General features: G+C 37.9%; 1 protein-coding gene across 1 annotated transcript in view; it reads left to right on the top strand.

Moving 5' to 3' along the window:
- RhoGAP100F (Rho GTPase activating protein at 100F) overlaps positions 1–13,951 on the top strand; it is a 660,953-nt gene that overhangs the window by 563,637 nt on the left and 83,365 nt on the right. The window contains exon 10 of the mRNA XM_067148290.2: positions 12,410–12,596. Within this exon, the coding sequence (XP_067004391.1) occupies positions 12,410–12,596 (187 nt within the window). The remainder of the gene's footprint in view (positions 1–12,409; positions 12,597–13,951) is intronic.

Here is a 13,951-nt window from a genome sequence, read left to right as displayed (position 1 = left end):
GTAATATTGCATAAGTAAGCTTTGATTCAAAACATGCATTTCCCGAAAAATCAATATTTTTGACTTAGCGAGTTTTGGAAATGAGCTCTTCAATGATAGGTATTTATTCAGTGCAGTTCAAATATACTGTGCATCTATACTTGAGAGTGTACAATGGCTTCTTGACCAGAAGATAAACTTGAATCCTTCCAGATATGGCAAGAGGACAAATGCTCATAGGATACTGAGGGTGATTATTATCTTAGCAATGTGAGGAAAATTTCAACCTATTCTACCCCTAATTGAAAAAATATTTTTTTTAAATCAATGCCATAGGACCTATCTGTGTCAGTGTGACATAAGGCAACTTGTAAAAAAATTAATTAATGATTTGAGGCATGCTTTTTGAAGAGAAAGTGAAAGAATGTGATACCCTACTATTATCTAAAAAAAAAACATGTAGCAGGGACAAATGAAGTATATCTACCAAAACTATCATAATGTAATAATTCATTCTCTTCAAGAGGCTAGCTTTCCATTTACTGGTTGACGGTTTTGTTTTGATTTTAGGACTTAGAATATTATAGCATCAACACGTTAACTGACTGCATGGACGTTCTGACTGATAACATGTGTTGATATGATGTCTGTTCTTTTGCATGTACAGTATTTGTATCTAAATGAGGCTAAGTAGCCTTCAGAAAAATATCACCTCATTATTTCCCACAATTTGAAATAGGAAAACCATTATTATTACACTGTAATAGGCAGTGATTTGAACCTATTTGTCTCTCAAGTCTCAATTTTACGATCAAGGAAATGTTTTTGGTTATTTTTCAAATTTGGACCACTTGATATCGCTAAGTGTCTCAGTACCTTCCTCACTCACTCCCCACTCCTCAGTATGCTGTAAGTAATAGACGTGGATGGTATGTGTGCACCGTTACTCAGTCGCCATCGTAAATTTTACGAGTGATTAGCTTTAACGTGAGTTTAGGCATGGTGGTGTATGTTTATGTTTTCAAATCTTTTTAATTCTTGCACTGATGTATCATCAATATTAACACAAATGTTGACATGTACATAGGAAATGTGGACTCCTAACGTTCCCCTGATGAGGGAATTGAAATAACTGTTATGGCAACAGTGTACATAAACATTTATGGATATGAATATGTGATTTCAATAACATTTCTTGCAACTGATAAACTGCTTGATGAGCGCATTCCTTCTCAAAACAGTAAAATATTGTCTTAGTGAACAATGGCTCGTTATTGCAAGGACAAGCTTCTAACACACTCTGAAACTGAAGATGTTCTGAACAGATTGACCGATTATTCTGCTGATGAAATAAATGGTGGAAGTGAAACAGATAACCATGTCTTATCAGACTTATCTGACTCTTCTCATAATTATGTACCGTCACTGTCAGATGATGATGACGATGACGTCATTGAAAAACAGCTACCAGGGAAAAGGAAGAGGCTCTCTTTCACCCACAGGGTTCCTTCTTCCAAAGAATGCCCAGCTGATAGACGACCCTCTGATGTTTCAGAAGAACCTCAGCCCTCAACATCGGCCAGAATGTCAACACAGTTCACTTCGTCATCAACAGATATCCGACTTAAGTCAAGTGGTAACTTTTCAAACCAAGTAAATATATTGAGAGTAAAAAAACAGACATCGTTGGTCTACAAAACCACCTTCTATAACCACAAGAACGGCAGCAAGAAATATATTGCATATCATACAAGGACCAATTGGAGATCGTTTATGCTGAAGTTACAGGAAGATTTGGTAATGCCGTGGATAAATGTAAGGATATCAATCCTAACACTATCGAGCAACAAAAATAAATATTTCTACCATTCTCAGAGTAGACGAACTGAACCAACCCAACATTGTGGTGGCCAACAAATGAACAACGTGCTCTTTGTGTCCCTACCAGAAGAGAAGAATGACTACAAATTACTGTATTCACTGCAAGAAGCCATTTTGTGCAGAACATCATGCAACAAGGAATAGTGGAAGTTCTTACTAGTGATTTTCAAAAATCTGTTAAGTCAAATGGTACACAGTATATATTCATATAAAAGTGCATATGTGCTTACTCACTGAATACAAAAATAAATATTTTCCAAACATTTCATATGCCAAAAATCTTAGTATCACATGAGCATGTAGATAAATCCTAAATAACTATGTAAAAATAATTTTTTGATGATCTAATCAAGATTTTATCATGTTAATGTACAGGATATTTAATAAAATCACTCACTCAGTACTGATCTGCATTTAAGGCAGTAGCCCAGGTGGCAGATTCCCTATCTGTTGTTTTCCTAGCCTTTTCTTAAATGATTGCAAAGAAATTGGAAATTTATTGAACATCTCCATGGTAAGTTATTCCAATCCCTAACTCCCCTTCCTATAAACGAATATTTGCCCCAATTTGTCCTCTTGAATTCCAACTTTATCTTCATATTGTGATCTTTCCTACTTTTAAAGACACCACTCAAACTTATTCGTCTAATTGATGTCCTCCCATGCCATCTCTCCACTGACAGCTCGGAACATACAACCTATCCTTGATATCTTTGCCTAACATACAACCTAGTCGAGCAGCTCGTCTCCTTTCTCCCAAGTCTTCCCAGCCCAAACTTTGCAACATTTTTGTAACGCTACTCTTTTGTCAGAAATCACCCAGAACAAATCGAGTTGCTTTTCTTTGGATTTTTTTCCAGTTCCTGAATGAAGTAATCCTGGTGAGGGTCCCATACACTGGAACCATACTCTACTTGGGTTCTCACCAGTGACAAGTATGCTCTCTCTCCTTTACATCCTTACTAAACCCCTAAATACTCTCATAACCATGTGCAGAGATCTGCACTCTTTATTTTCAATCTTATTTATATGATTACCCCAATGAAAATCTTTCCTTATATTAATACCTAGGTATTAACAATGATCCGCAAAGGGAACTTTCACCCCATCAACGCAGTAATTAAAACTGAGAGGACTTTTCCTATTTGTGAAACTCACAACCTGACTTTTATCCCTGTTTATCATCATACCATTGCCTACTGTCCATCTCACAATATTATCGAAGTCATTTTGCAGTTGCTCACAATCTTGTAACTTATTTATTACTCTGTACAGAATAATGTCATCTGCAAAAAGCTTTATCTCTGATTCCACTTCTTTACACATATCATTGATATATATAAGAAAACATAAAGGTCCAATAATACTGCCTTGAGGAATTCCCCTCTTAATTACTACATGGGCAGATAAATCTTCACCTACTCTAATTCTCTGAGTTCTATTTTCTAGAAACAGAGCCACCCATTCAGTCACTCACTGACTGGCCTGTAATTTTCAGCTTTATGTCTATCACCCCTTCCTTTACATACAGGGGCTACTATAGCAACTCTTCATGCAAACAATAATCAAATAAGTACTTCAGATATGTTACTATATCCCAACCCATTGTCTTTAGTATATCCCCCAAAATCTTATCAATTCCAGCTGCTTTTCTAGTTTTCAACTTTTGTGTCTTACTGTAAATGTCATTGTTATCATATGCAAATTTTAATACTTCTTTAGTAATAGTCACCTCCTCTATTTGGAGATTATCCTTGTAACCAACAATCTTTACATACTGCTGACTGAATACTTCTGCCTTTTGAAGATCCTCGCATACACACTCCCCTTGCTCATTAATGATTCCTGGAATGTCCTTCTTGGAACCGGTTTCTGCCTTAAAGTACCTATACATACTCTTCCACTTTTCACTAAAATTTGTATGGCTGCCAATTATGCTTGCCATCATGTTATCCTTAGCTGACTTCTTTACTAGATTCAATTTCCTAGTACGTTCTTTCAATTTCTCCTTACTTCCCCAGCCATTTCTAACTCTATTTCTTTCCAACCGGCACCTTCTTCTTAGTTTCTTTACTTCTCTGTTATAATATAGTGGATCTTTCACAACAGATAAATAATGTTCTTTAACTTTTCAGCCTTATTCATTTCTAATAAAATCAGATGTTGTAAGATTTACGAATGGTTAGCCTTAACGTATGTCAAAGGAAGGTTAGCTTTCCAGGGTTAGTACCATTCTTATACATTAAGATTCACTTAATACCATATGCAACAAAATAAACTATGGTACACTGAAATCTTATTTGCGTTGGTGCAGGAAGTGTTCAAAGTATACAGCATCACATGCCACACACAGTTCATAAGTTTCTGAAGATTATTGACCATGTTTATGAAAAAAAGGTCACTGTAAGCACACAAAAAATTTAACATTCTCTTTTTGCATAATTCAGGAACATTTGTAAGTGGGTCATCTGTCTTGAAAACTGATTCTTTGAACATGCTCCATACGTAGGCATCTGAGGTCATGAGATCTGGGGAGCAGGAAGGGCACGAGAATGGAGTTCTACAAGAAATTAGGCATCTCCAGAGTGTCATTGTAGAAGGGTAAGTGATTACCCTGCGGTATGGACTATGCTGCATCCATTCTTGATGGAGGAGTAAACTTCTGGTGCAACAAAAACGGTGCAAATCTTGCATGAATAGGGTAATAATGAAGTCTTCTGGTCCAATGTTTTTGGCTTCTGTGCAGCAGTCTTGATGAAATAAGGGCCCAGTATTGCATGACCAGACACAACCACCAAATTGTACCCTGAAAACTGTATTATGGTTTCTGTATAACAACATCAGGCCATTCAAACCATAAAAAATGAGTTGACTGTTCATGTAGCCATCAAGGTCAACATGGCTTTCATCTGAAAATCATATGTTGGAGAAGAAATCTGGATCTTTATGCATCATAGACAACATTAGGCTGCAATAGGACCTACTGTAATGGGGCTCACTCATCCCTTTCTGTTAGATCTTGAGCAACTTGAATGTGATACGCAAATCCATCTAGCTCCTTAAATATCTACTGAACAGCCCTGTCCCTCAAGCCAAATTTCTGTGATGTGTGTCACAGACTACATTTTGGGACCGTAACATCTGTTAGAGAAGTAAGCCATGATTCTCATTTGTGGTGTTGGTTCTTGGACACCGTGCTGTCCTCTTTCATTGACAGAAGACTGATCCCTTTTGGTAGAACTCGTCGTACAATATCTATGGAAGGCCAGGAGAAAAGGACAGGCCCCCTACATGTAGTGCCCCCTGACCTTTTGAAATAATTACCTAAATCCTAAACTAAAACAGTCATATACACTGTTTACAGGCAATGTAACAAAGTATAATGTATACATATTTCTCATTTACACAACCTTTCACTCGCTGGTTCATTCTTCCACATAATCACATACATTTTCTCACTGCATTTGGTTCCTAACATAACATTTAACTATATTTACATTTTTACATTAATGTTGGGGGGGAGGTCATTCCAAAGCCGCGCTGAACGTGCAAAGAAACCTAGTTTTTAGGACTCGGTTCGCACAGAGTTGGGTATAAGACATACCCCTTTGCCTCTGTGGATGGTTAAGGGTAGTCGAGAGAATGGTGAAATGTGAAAGGCCCCTGTGAGGGACCTGTATAAGAAAGTGACATCACTTTGTTTACACAAGGAGGTGATTGACGGGAGGGAAGGCAGGCAGCTGTTCTTGTTAATCAGTCGTTTAGCGTGACATTGGAATCCTTCTAGTTTGTGAAGGTTAGCTGCAGTAGTAGGGTGCCAGACAGGTAGACCATAGGTTAGTACAGGTCTTGCTAGTGTCAGCCGTATAGCATTTGACTTGCACCCACAGAGGCTTCTGTGCTTAAAACTGAGCACCCTAGCAGCTTTGCATCCCACTTCCTCTGTTTGTGTGTTCCATTTTAGTTGATCAGAAATGGTTATTCCTAACAAATGCATGGTTTTAACTCACTCAATATGAACATTATTAATGTTATATATACATTCTATTGGGTTTCAGGACCTACTTAACCTAATGTATTTACACATGCCAGCATTAATGTTGAGACCATTGAAGCAACACCACACCACTATAGTGTCCAAGTCTGACTATAACTTCAAACAATCATCTGCACATTGTATGTCCCTGTACATTACTCTGACATCAGCATACTGGGCCATGGTTGAGGTCACACATTTAAGTAAAGCAGAGACAAATGCATTAAATGATAAAGGTCCCAAGACGGTGTCTTGATGAACTCCTGAGGTTACTTGAACTGTCAAAGATCGAACTCCATCATACACAACACGTTGTGTTCGACCCTCGAGAAATTACCGCAACCATGCCAGTATACTTCCCCTGATATTCATATGGCATCATTTTAACAAAAGTCATTCATGCAGGATTTGATCTAAAGCTTTAGCCCAGTCCGAAGTCATGCAGTCTACCTGAACAATTTTAGATTTCTCCAGGAAGAACTGCCACTCATCATTAACCTTTGTTAATAAAATATTACAGAATCTTCAGAAGAAAACCATGCTGGCTTTCACTTAATAGATTACCTTCCGAGAAGTATTCCCGTAATTTAGAGGCAACCAGTCATTCCATGCATTTACATACATGGGATGTGAGAGACACCAGCCGATAGTTATCAATGAACGATTTGTCCTCCTTCTCAAAAATCAGAACTACCTCAGCACTCTTCCAATCTTGAGGCAGAGATCCACAGTGAAGTGACAGGTTGAATAGTTCACAGAGAGATGGTTCCACAGACTCAGCACAGTCACGGAGTATATGGCTGGGTATTTCATCAGGGTTGCTCACCACATGGGGTCAAATCCTCTTCAGACTTCCTAGTACCTCAAGTTCCGAGAAGTAGAGACTGGAGAGAAGGATATATGGTATGGGTGTGTTGGTTACATGCATGTCCCCAGCTGATTGTACCTGGGAGAAATTTTCTTTAAATTTTTCACTGCTCTTTGGTATCGGAGCAAGCCTTGTGAATATTCTGATCATAAGCCTCCTTAATCTTATTCTTTGTATCTTTCCATGCAGATTTGTACTTTTCCCATGTGTGTTCCATTTGGCACTGTTTCCACTTTTGGTACAGACTGTTCCATTTTCTTATTAACTTCAAAACTTCTTTCTTTATCCACAGAACTTTCTTCTTTCTTTATAAAATGCATTTCAGTACAGTTTGGTCGATGCACCAGAAAAATGTATTTTTCCAGGTGAGCCACAAAGAGTCTATGTCACAGGTTGATAAGGAGGTTGGAGTGGGTAAGTGATTCGGTAGTAAGGTGGAGAGGGATTTCCAGTCAGCTCTTCTGAAGTTATATTGAGGCCTGGATTTGTGTTTGACAGGTTTTCTGCAGTCTACAGTAGCTAGAGTCACTCAAATGGTGTGGTGATCACTGAAGCCAGATATGACTTCAACCTGGGATACTGAGGAGGGATGATTGGTGGGAAATAGGTCTAATATAGAACAAGATGTTTTGGTGATACATGTTGGTTCTAGAACAAGCTGTTCCAGAAAGAGTTTGTAGAACACTGTTAGGAATGTATCTGCCAATGGATTTCCAGGGATGTGAGCAGAATCACAGGTCCATATGATGTCCAGGTTAAAGTCCGCTATGAGGTAGATGGCATTATACTTGTGCTGAATGAGTTGCACTCCTCTTAGAGATTCCATTAATCCTTCATTTATACAGGTCTTGGATTTTGGTGCCTGGTATATGCTGCCTATCAAGAATTTGTTGGCCCTAGATGTCACCTACACTCATAAAGCTTCACTGTCAGTCTCCAAGTATCCTGGTCAGATTGGTTGTAATTCCAGTTGTATAGTGAGGTAAACACCCCCTCCAGATGTCCAGCTTTCTATCCTTCCTGAAGACCAAGTATGGTTGTGGAAATACTTCAGTCATAAGTAGCACTGCCCAACCGCGTTTCACATACACTCACGATCGACGGTTCGATACTGGCCAGTATCTTATCCCCTGCTGTCTCCTATAACACATTATACTTTGTGCATTAAATGACAGAATGGTGATGTTTCAGGTGCCCTGTACACTGGTGACCGAGTTATTTACATAATTTCCTTTATTTGGCACTTCGAAGAACGAGTCCGATGGTACTGGGAGACAACTCTTCTAGCACTGCCAAGACCACAAACCATGTTTAATTTTATGGTAATCATATGGAGAGATTTTGGCACAGGTCTTATGTATGGACATTTCACACGAGACACACTTCACGTAAAGCTGATTGATGTGGCCCTTAGTACTACAAATATGACATTTTGTGTTACATTTCTATCTGAAGGTCCTGGATTTGTTTCTATGTCCCCATATACAGCCATGGACAGGAGAAAGAGGTGAAGTGTTGAGGAGGGAGGTATGGCAACCCTGCTCACTGCCAGTACCAGTGGTCACGTACACATTTTCACTGGCGCAACATATTGAACCCTTTAGGTCCATATTGAGGGATACCTACCTTCCTTACCTATCAGCAAAGTTCATGAGATCTGTCTCTTGGGTCGTTTCGGGTTCTTCGTCACTTGCTGAGGTAAAGGTAGGGTTCATTAATTCTAATCTATCTACCGGAATGAAAGGTCTGTTTAAAAGATTCCTATTTATTCAGGAAAATTCTGAAGCATGTCAATGGTATCATAGAAGTCGATTGTGTCCACTGGACACCACAATCATTTTACATAAATGTCATAACACTGGTGTGAGACTTTAACGTAATTGCCTGATGGGCATTCTTACTAGAAACCATTGTCTCAATTATTAATCATTTAAGAAAGGAAAGTCTGGAAATCCTTAAATTCGGCTTCCATGTGAGACCACATGTACCATCATAGTGATTCGTTATGGTCCAGCCCTCGTAACACGAACTCTGGACTCTGAGTATAATTAAGGCCGTCCAATCGGTGTGTGCCACACAGTGGTTCTACGGCATGGACCCTTAATTGAATCAATGTGACCTGCGTCTATGTCATGGACCGACCTCTACTCTTCTAAGTTACTTTAAAGTCATTGTGGATGATGACTGCAAGGAAATGATGCTACAATGGCATATGGCCCTAATCTAAGTCACAGAGGTTGATGACCCCCTGACCATCCAAGTTTCTAGGCTGAAGGCCAAACACAATTAAGTTACATCGGTTGATGACCAAAGTTCCACTTTACTTATCCCCAGCACAGTCACTGCTCAATCCATCAAAGTTCAATAATTACAACAATAGCAATGCTCACAAACTTAGTGGCAGAAAAATCCATTTCCTTCGGATATGTCCCCTTAATCGTTACTTTATTTTTATATTTCCCAGAAACAAACTAAAATTTCCAGAATGCATCTCCAAGTTATTCGCTTGATTAAAGTTATTTCAAAATGCGGTTTCACTGAATTTAATAATTAAATAAATTTAAATGATTTAACGAAATGTTAACGATCAGTAAATTTTATCTCCGCGGACTCTGGTTTCTTCACAAATTTCTACGCAGCTGTGATGTGAGTTCAATATTGCGATGTTTATCTGGCTGGAAAAGAATTTTACATAATTCATGTCCAGCTACATATATCCTATCTCGTGATATCATGCTTAAAAATCTAATCTAGTCCTAACCGTTATTAACACTTGGATATCATAATAATCTACGTACAAACCAAACAACTCGCCATATAATTACGATGTCATATCTCGTCATCACTGAATTTTGCACACCCCTCGCAGACAAACCGATCGTCACGACCATCGCTCTATATTTTGGACAACCCTGAAATTGGGTTACTCTGTTCCTTATACTCAAAGTTCGTGATTTCAAATGTTCACTACGTCCCCATTTACAGTATTTCACAATACTTAGATCATTACCGGCTATGAATTTCAACTAAATCCAGCATTTTAACGTTTCCCCTGGCCGAGAATTACAGTACAATCTCAACTCCACTTCTTTCCCGCTATCATAGCTGAGGTCTCTCACCCCATGCTCGCTTGGCAGTTACATAAACCACCCGGTTCGTTCTACCTGACTGACTTCTCAAAATGCTCCCTTTAAACTCTGCCGACATGATTAAACAAAATACGATATTCTAACCAACAAAATGCACAGATATGCTTCAAGATGCCCACACTAATTATACGCGTCGGCAATTGATACCGCTATGGATTTCTATGAATTTCTTTCCATTCCCAACATTATAAAATATTCCTCGGGCTATCATATCCCGGCTTCAATGACAGGACTCTAACCTGATTCGCACATCTCATCTCAACTCATATAAAACATTCCTCGGGCTTCCGTGTCCCGGCTTCAATGACAGGTCCAACCTGATTCACAAAACTAACCTCTGTTTCCCAGCTCCACAATTATCATCGACAAAGAACTGAAATAAAATCCTCACTAGAAATCCCGACGTCTGATATCGCACAATGCATTACTCATGAATAACTTCGCATAAATGATATCGTATTTAATAACTTGATTTTTACGAGAAATGACTGAAACATTCTACTAGATCTTTTATTTGTCAGTCAGACACAGTTTAAAAATGGGCATTAAATAAAAACGTTTCTCTCCGTGACCAAATTCATCACCCTAGGTTCTCATCCAACAGCGCGCTTCCACTCGATTGAAAATGAGTGACCATGGATTATTATTATTAACGTCAAATTGCAGACAGAAGAATTTTACGTCGAATGAACATCTTAATTTGACATCACAAAATATAGGCAGTACACTCACACGGATGACGATCTACATTGGACGTGATATCACTTCGAACCCTATTCAATAACTTTTTACAACATTATACGGCCCTCGCAAGACTTCAAAAATTTATCCAAGTGGAAAATAAAACAAATGACTCTTTTAGTCGTACTCTCACATTTACAAAACTTAGTAGGGTGACCACTGCGTCGTATATCCCCATTCAAATACACTTTAAGAAATCACGAGACAGGATATAAGAGGTAGCAAGATGGAAAATCACCTACCTCATGTCTTCATGCCAGTATTCGTCTTAGGGCTCACCTGCGACCCTGGCATTTTATTTAGCCATTTTTACATTCATGGCTGTACATATCATTGTGTTTCTTCAGGTTTCCTGGAATAAAGCATTAAAAAAAAGAAAATACCCTTCACTCGTTTGCTTGAACGCACACGATGGACTACAATTATTTCCGCACACGAATTACTCAATCACATTAAAATTTATTCAGTACTTTGACCGTCCTATCTGTTACAATTATTTCACTCAAGAAAACTATCTCCTCATGGAGTCAAGACTTAGCCGCAATGGCTAAAATCTGCAGTTGAACTCAGTCTACTTTCGTTGGTTTGATTTCGCAGAGCAGCTCAACAATTTTTCGTCCGCTTTGTATCACAAATGCCGGAGAAGGAAGCTTCGTCATGGCGTCCCTTCATATTTATAGCAGTTACCCCCTCTCTTCGGATCTCTCCCTTTGCCGCCAAGAAAAATTTTATAAATTTTCTGACTTACCTAAACTGTAATTTCAAGAGTTTTGAAAGTGACTACATGCTTGCTACATTTCTGGCGGTAGTGTTCATGGACATTTAAAAATTTTACGGGTTCGATTTGTGAGATGATTGACCTCCTTTGATAGGCACTATATTTTTTTGACTTGGCGTGGTCACGCCATGTACACGCGCTTTGAAATAGTTCATAAAAATGACTTGAGATTCTTCCGCCGTCGACACGTGTGGTTGACGTCACGTACCCCAGAGCGTGGGACCGAAGGTAATCACCCCCTCGTCACGTGTCAAATCCATGCTATCAAGAATCCAACTTTTAATTTAATTGTTACATTATGCATAATGTTCTTAGGGCACAAAGGTCATGGGTTCAATATTAAGCACGATATTTTAGAATTTTTCACAATTAGCAAATTCTCTTGGAGGATCGAACTGCTGAGACAATCATTGAACACCCCACCATTAATGATCACTTTGTCACTACCACACATGACACATTTAACTGCTGTAAACAACAAGAAAATACGGAGCACTTGGAACACTACATGTCGACCTGCCACCATTCTCCTCTCTAGTGAGAATCATTATTGCAGAGGTCAGTACAGTACTGAATTCACAATATGTCAAAATATGATACACAATAAATAAATAAATAAATAAATAAATAAATAAATAAATAAATAAATAAATAAATAAATAAATAAATAAATAAATAAATAAATAAATAAATAAATAAATAAATAAATAAATAAATAAATGGATCAATCAATCAATCAATCAATCAATCAATCAATCAATCAATCAATCAATCAATCAATCAATCAATCAATGCTAGAGAAAGTGGACAGCAGATGTGAAAGAATGTCAGTGTTGTTTGTTTTGCTGCATACCACAGTCTATTGCTTTTAAAGTAAAGTAATTTTGTTTCATTAGGCTTACAAATTTTATTACTGGCAATCAAACAAAATTTGTACCTATAACTTTGATATCTTGTCATGTTTTTTTTCATTCCAGAGTTCCTCAAATATAAAATGGACAAACCATCTACTAGCCTGGTGGAGCCTGGAGCCCCAACAGAACCTGGTGTAAGCGGGCTGCTCTGGGTTCACTTATTGGCAGGACGAGGATTACGAGCAACTCCATCCTCTGCAGCTACCACACCTTCCACCCCTTCAGGACCACCCTCTATAGGTGATTCTACGTCTTATGCATCCCTCTTAACCAAAAGTAATATGCCATGCATCAAAAATTGAGTACTATTTCTAATGGCTGTGGGATACTGAAGAGATTTATTCTATTTGGACTTCTGATAGCCTTCTTAATAATAATCTGTAGTCCTGAAGTGCAAATGGTCCAACAATGTTTGATCCTACAGTGCAGGAATGTACTGACAAACTTCTGAAACCATTTTCTGAAAACTTAAAATGTTTGTATTCAAGGAACATTTTCTCAAAAAGTAGGCTACTTAAACTATGGGGATTTAAATTTTACACATCCTTTTAGTTATCAAAGTACAGTTTTAAGACAGCTAATTTACAATACATCAAGTAGTTTAGATGAAATGTTATAAAAATACTTCATTTTAAATTTAAAAATCAGCTCTTAATACATACAATATACTAAAGAAACCAGAAAAGATACTGAATTTCCCTTCATCAAAACCACATAAATAAACCACCATATATCCTACAAAAATGTCAAACTAGTTCATATAGTTTTTGCACGAATGTTCTACAAATTGTGTCAATTTTATATTGTAAGCATAGTGCCTCTGGCTTCTCCTAATAAGAGTTATTTGAAAAGGTAATGTAGTGATTATAAAAGGTGTATATAAATTGGTGTGAAGTATTTTGGGAGCATATTCCTAACAACAAAACATTTACAAATTCCCTAAGAATATGGTCCTCAAAATATATAGTTTCTTAGTTACACTATTTTATTATTAACATAGAAAGTAAGTACAAGTGATACTATTACCAGGTGTATGCATAAGTCATTTCTGGTTTCAGTAAGAGACGGCACCAGCAAACAATATGCAGCATATGAATTTGACACATAAGTAAGTTTGTTTGTCTGACATTAACCTACCAACACACACAAGCTGAGTACGCCAAACACTAGTGTCTATGTTGTATCGTTCAGTGATTATGTCGACGTTTGTGCCTGGAAAGGAACATTTGCGGCACGCATTGCTTTTCTTATTTAATCAAAAGAAAAAGTCTGTGGAAAATCATCATTTGCTGGTAGAAACATATGGTGAACACGCTCCATCAGTTAGAACATGTGAGACATGGTTTCGACAATTTAAATAAGGTGCTTTGTCTCTAGTGGGACCAGAGCGGTATTGTGTATTATGAACTCTTGAAGCCCGGTGAAACCGTTAATACACAACGCTATCGCCGACAAATGATTAATTTAAACCACACATTGATCAAAAGACGACCAGAATGGGCCAGAAGATATGGCAAAGTGATTTTGTTATGCGACAATGCACCATCTCACACAGCAAAACTAGTGAAAGACACCTTGAAATCGCTTGAATTGGACATCCTTCCA

The sequence above is a fragment of the Anabrus simplex genome, chromosome 1 (genome assembly GCF_040414725.1).
Source record: "Anabrus simplex isolate iqAnaSimp1 chromosome 1, ASM4041472v1, whole genome shotgun sequence".
In the NCBI taxonomy this organism is placed as follows: Eukaryota; Metazoa; Arthropoda; class Insecta; order Orthoptera; family Tettigoniidae; genus Anabrus; species Anabrus simplex.
Note: the sequence above shows the minus strand (reverse complement) of the source record. Positions and strands in the feature narration are given on the sequence as shown.